The sequence below is a fragment of the Penaeus vannamei genome, unplaced genomic scaffold (genome assembly GCF_042767895.1).
Source record: "Penaeus vannamei isolate JL-2024 unplaced genomic scaffold, ASM4276789v1 unanchor438, whole genome shotgun sequence".
In the NCBI taxonomy this organism is placed as follows: domain Eukaryota; kingdom Metazoa; phylum Arthropoda; class Malacostraca; order Decapoda; family Penaeidae; genus Penaeus; species Penaeus vannamei.
In genome coordinates, this window is record NW_027213442.1 from 72501 (window position 1) to 75000 (window position 2500).

At 56.5% G+C, this 2500-nt stretch overlaps 1 protein-coding gene across 1 annotated transcript in view; it reads left to right on the plus strand.

Annotated features, from left to right (window-relative positions):
- Positions 1-2475, plus strand: part of LOC113802480 (serine-rich adhesin for platelets) — a 29905-nt gene extending 27430 nt beyond the window's left edge. The window contains exons 4-7 of the mRNA XM_070119639.1: positions 724-884; positions 1099-1224; positions 1316-1501; positions 2136-2475. Coding sequence (XP_069975740.1) covers positions 724-884; positions 1099-1224; positions 1316-1501; positions 2136-2475 — 813 coding nt within the window. The remainder of the gene's footprint in view (positions 1-723; positions 885-1098; positions 1225-1315; positions 1502-2135) is intronic.
- Positions 2476-2500: the final 25 nt, after the last annotated feature.

Genomic DNA, 2500 nt, shown 5'->3' on the forward strand with positions numbered 1-2500 from the left:
GTGAAGTGTGTGTGTGTGGGTGGGTGGTTATGTGTGTTTGGGGGGGGATGTGTGAGTGTAGGTGGGGGTATACATATATATGTAAGTGTGTGTGGTGAAGTGTGTGTGTGTGTGTGTGTGTGTGCATGGGCGTGTGTATGTGTGTGTGTGTGGGGAGGGGGATGTGTTTGTGTGGGAGGAGGGGAAATGTTTGTCTGTAAATGGGGGGATATATGTAAGCGTGTGGGAGGATGTGTGCATGCGTGTGTGTGTGTATGTATGTATGTGTGTGCGTGTTTATGTGTGTTTTGTTTATGCGTATTCTATCTCTTCCAAACGTGAGACAGTCTAGGGCGAACCGCAACAAAAATAATTCCGTTTAGCGCAAGAGTGGCTGATGCTGTTGGTTCATAATAAACTGGTTTTGTTCCGTATTATAATGCAAAGTAATGAATTCAAAGCCACACTTCTATAAACTATTACAGCCAGTAAACAGTGAAATTCTTTTGCGTAGCGGTATGAAATGATTAATAATTTCACGAAATGATAAAGCTAAAAGTTAATCCTCTCTCTCTACTTCTCCCTACCCCTCCCCCCCTCTCTCCCTCCCTCCCCCCTTCTCTCTCTCTCTCTCTCTTTTCTCTCTGTTAATGGATGGGTGCATGTGGGTGTAGGTATAAGTATGCCTATGTACTGGTTTTTATAATCGTAATCGATTCTGTACCTTTTAATACTCCCGCCAAGTCCCACTCCACCGCCAAGTCCCACTCCACCGCCAAGTCCCACTCAACCGCCAAGTCCCACTCCACCGCCAAGTCCCGCTCCACCGTCAAGTCCCACTCCACCGCCAAGTCCCACTCCACCGCCAAGTCCCACTCCACCGCCAAATCCCACTCCACCGCCAAGTCCCACTCCACCGCCAAGTCCCACTCCACCGCCAAGTCCCACTCCACCGCCAAGTCCCAAGTCCCACTCCACCGCCAAGTCCCCACTCCACCGCCAAGTCCCACTCCACCGCCAAGTCCCACTCCACCGCCAAGTCCCACTCCACCTCCAAGTCCCACTCCACCGCCACGTCCCACTCCACCGCCAAGTCCCAAGTCCCACTCCACGGCCAAGTCCCCACTCCACCGCCAAGTCCCACTCCACCGCCAAGTCCCACTCCACCGCCAAGTCCCATTCCACCGCCAAGTCCTACTCCACCTCCAAGTCCCACTCCACCGCCAAGTCCCACTCCACCGCCAAGTCCTACTCCACCTCCAAGTCCCACTCCACCGCCACGTCCCACTCCACCGCCATGTCCCACTCCACCGCCCAGTCCCACTCCACCGCCAAGTCCCAAGTCCCACTCCACCGCCAAGTCCCATTCCACCGCCACGTCCCACTCCACCGCCAAGTCCCACTCCACCGCCAAGTCCCACTCCACCGCCAAGTCCCATTCCACCGCCAAGTCCTACTCCACCTCCAAGTCCCACTCCACCGCCAAGTCCCACTCCACCGCCAAGTCCTACTCCACCTCCAAGTCCCACTCCACCGCCACGTCCCACTCCACCGCCATGTCCCACTCCACCGCCCAGTCCCACTCCACCGCCAAGTCCCAAGTCCCACTCCACCGCCAAGTCCCATTCCACCGCCACGTCCCACTCCACCGCCAAGTCCCACTCCACCGCCAAGTCCCACTCCACCGACAAGTCCCACTCCACCGCCACGTCCCACTCCACCGCCAAGTCCCACTCCACCGCCAAGTCCCACTCCACCGCCAAGTCCCACTCCACCGCCAAGTCCCACTCCATCCTCCCACCCAAAACCCTCCTCACCTCGAAAACACTACGCCCCTGCAACACAACGCCTCTGCTGCAACACGCCCCTCCATCGTGGCCAGAGAGAGCAAGCAATTTCGGAATGAAGGGACGCACCTTGATAATTGGAATAGGATGAGCTTCCATCAGCGACGTGACTTATTTCGGTCGTCGGGAAAAAAAATTGTTGATGTGATTTCCAATTTGGAGTTTTTTTCGTTTTTTTTTTAGGCTGAGATTTCGGATGAGTAAGGGTAGGTGAGAGAGAGAGTCCCACTCCACCGCCACGTCCCACTCCACCGCCAAGTCCCAAGTCCCACTCCACCGCCAAGTCCCAAGTTCCACTCCACCGCCAAGTCCCAAGTCCCACTCCACCGCCAAGTCCCAAGTCCCACTCCACCGCCCAGTCCCAAGTCCCACTCCACGGCCAAGTCCCCACTCCACCACCAAGTCCCACTCCACCGCCACGTCCCACTCCACCGCCAAGTCCCACTCCACCGCCAAGTCCCACTCCACCGCCACGTCCCACTCCACCGCCAAGTCCCACTCCATCCTCCCACCCAAAACCCTCCTCACCTCGAAAACACTACGCCCCTGCAACACAACGCCTCTGCTGCAACACGCCCCTCCATCGTGGCCAGAGAGAGCAAGCAATTTCGGAATGAAGGGACGCACCTTGATAATTGGAATAGGATGAGCTTCCATCAGCGACGTGACTTATT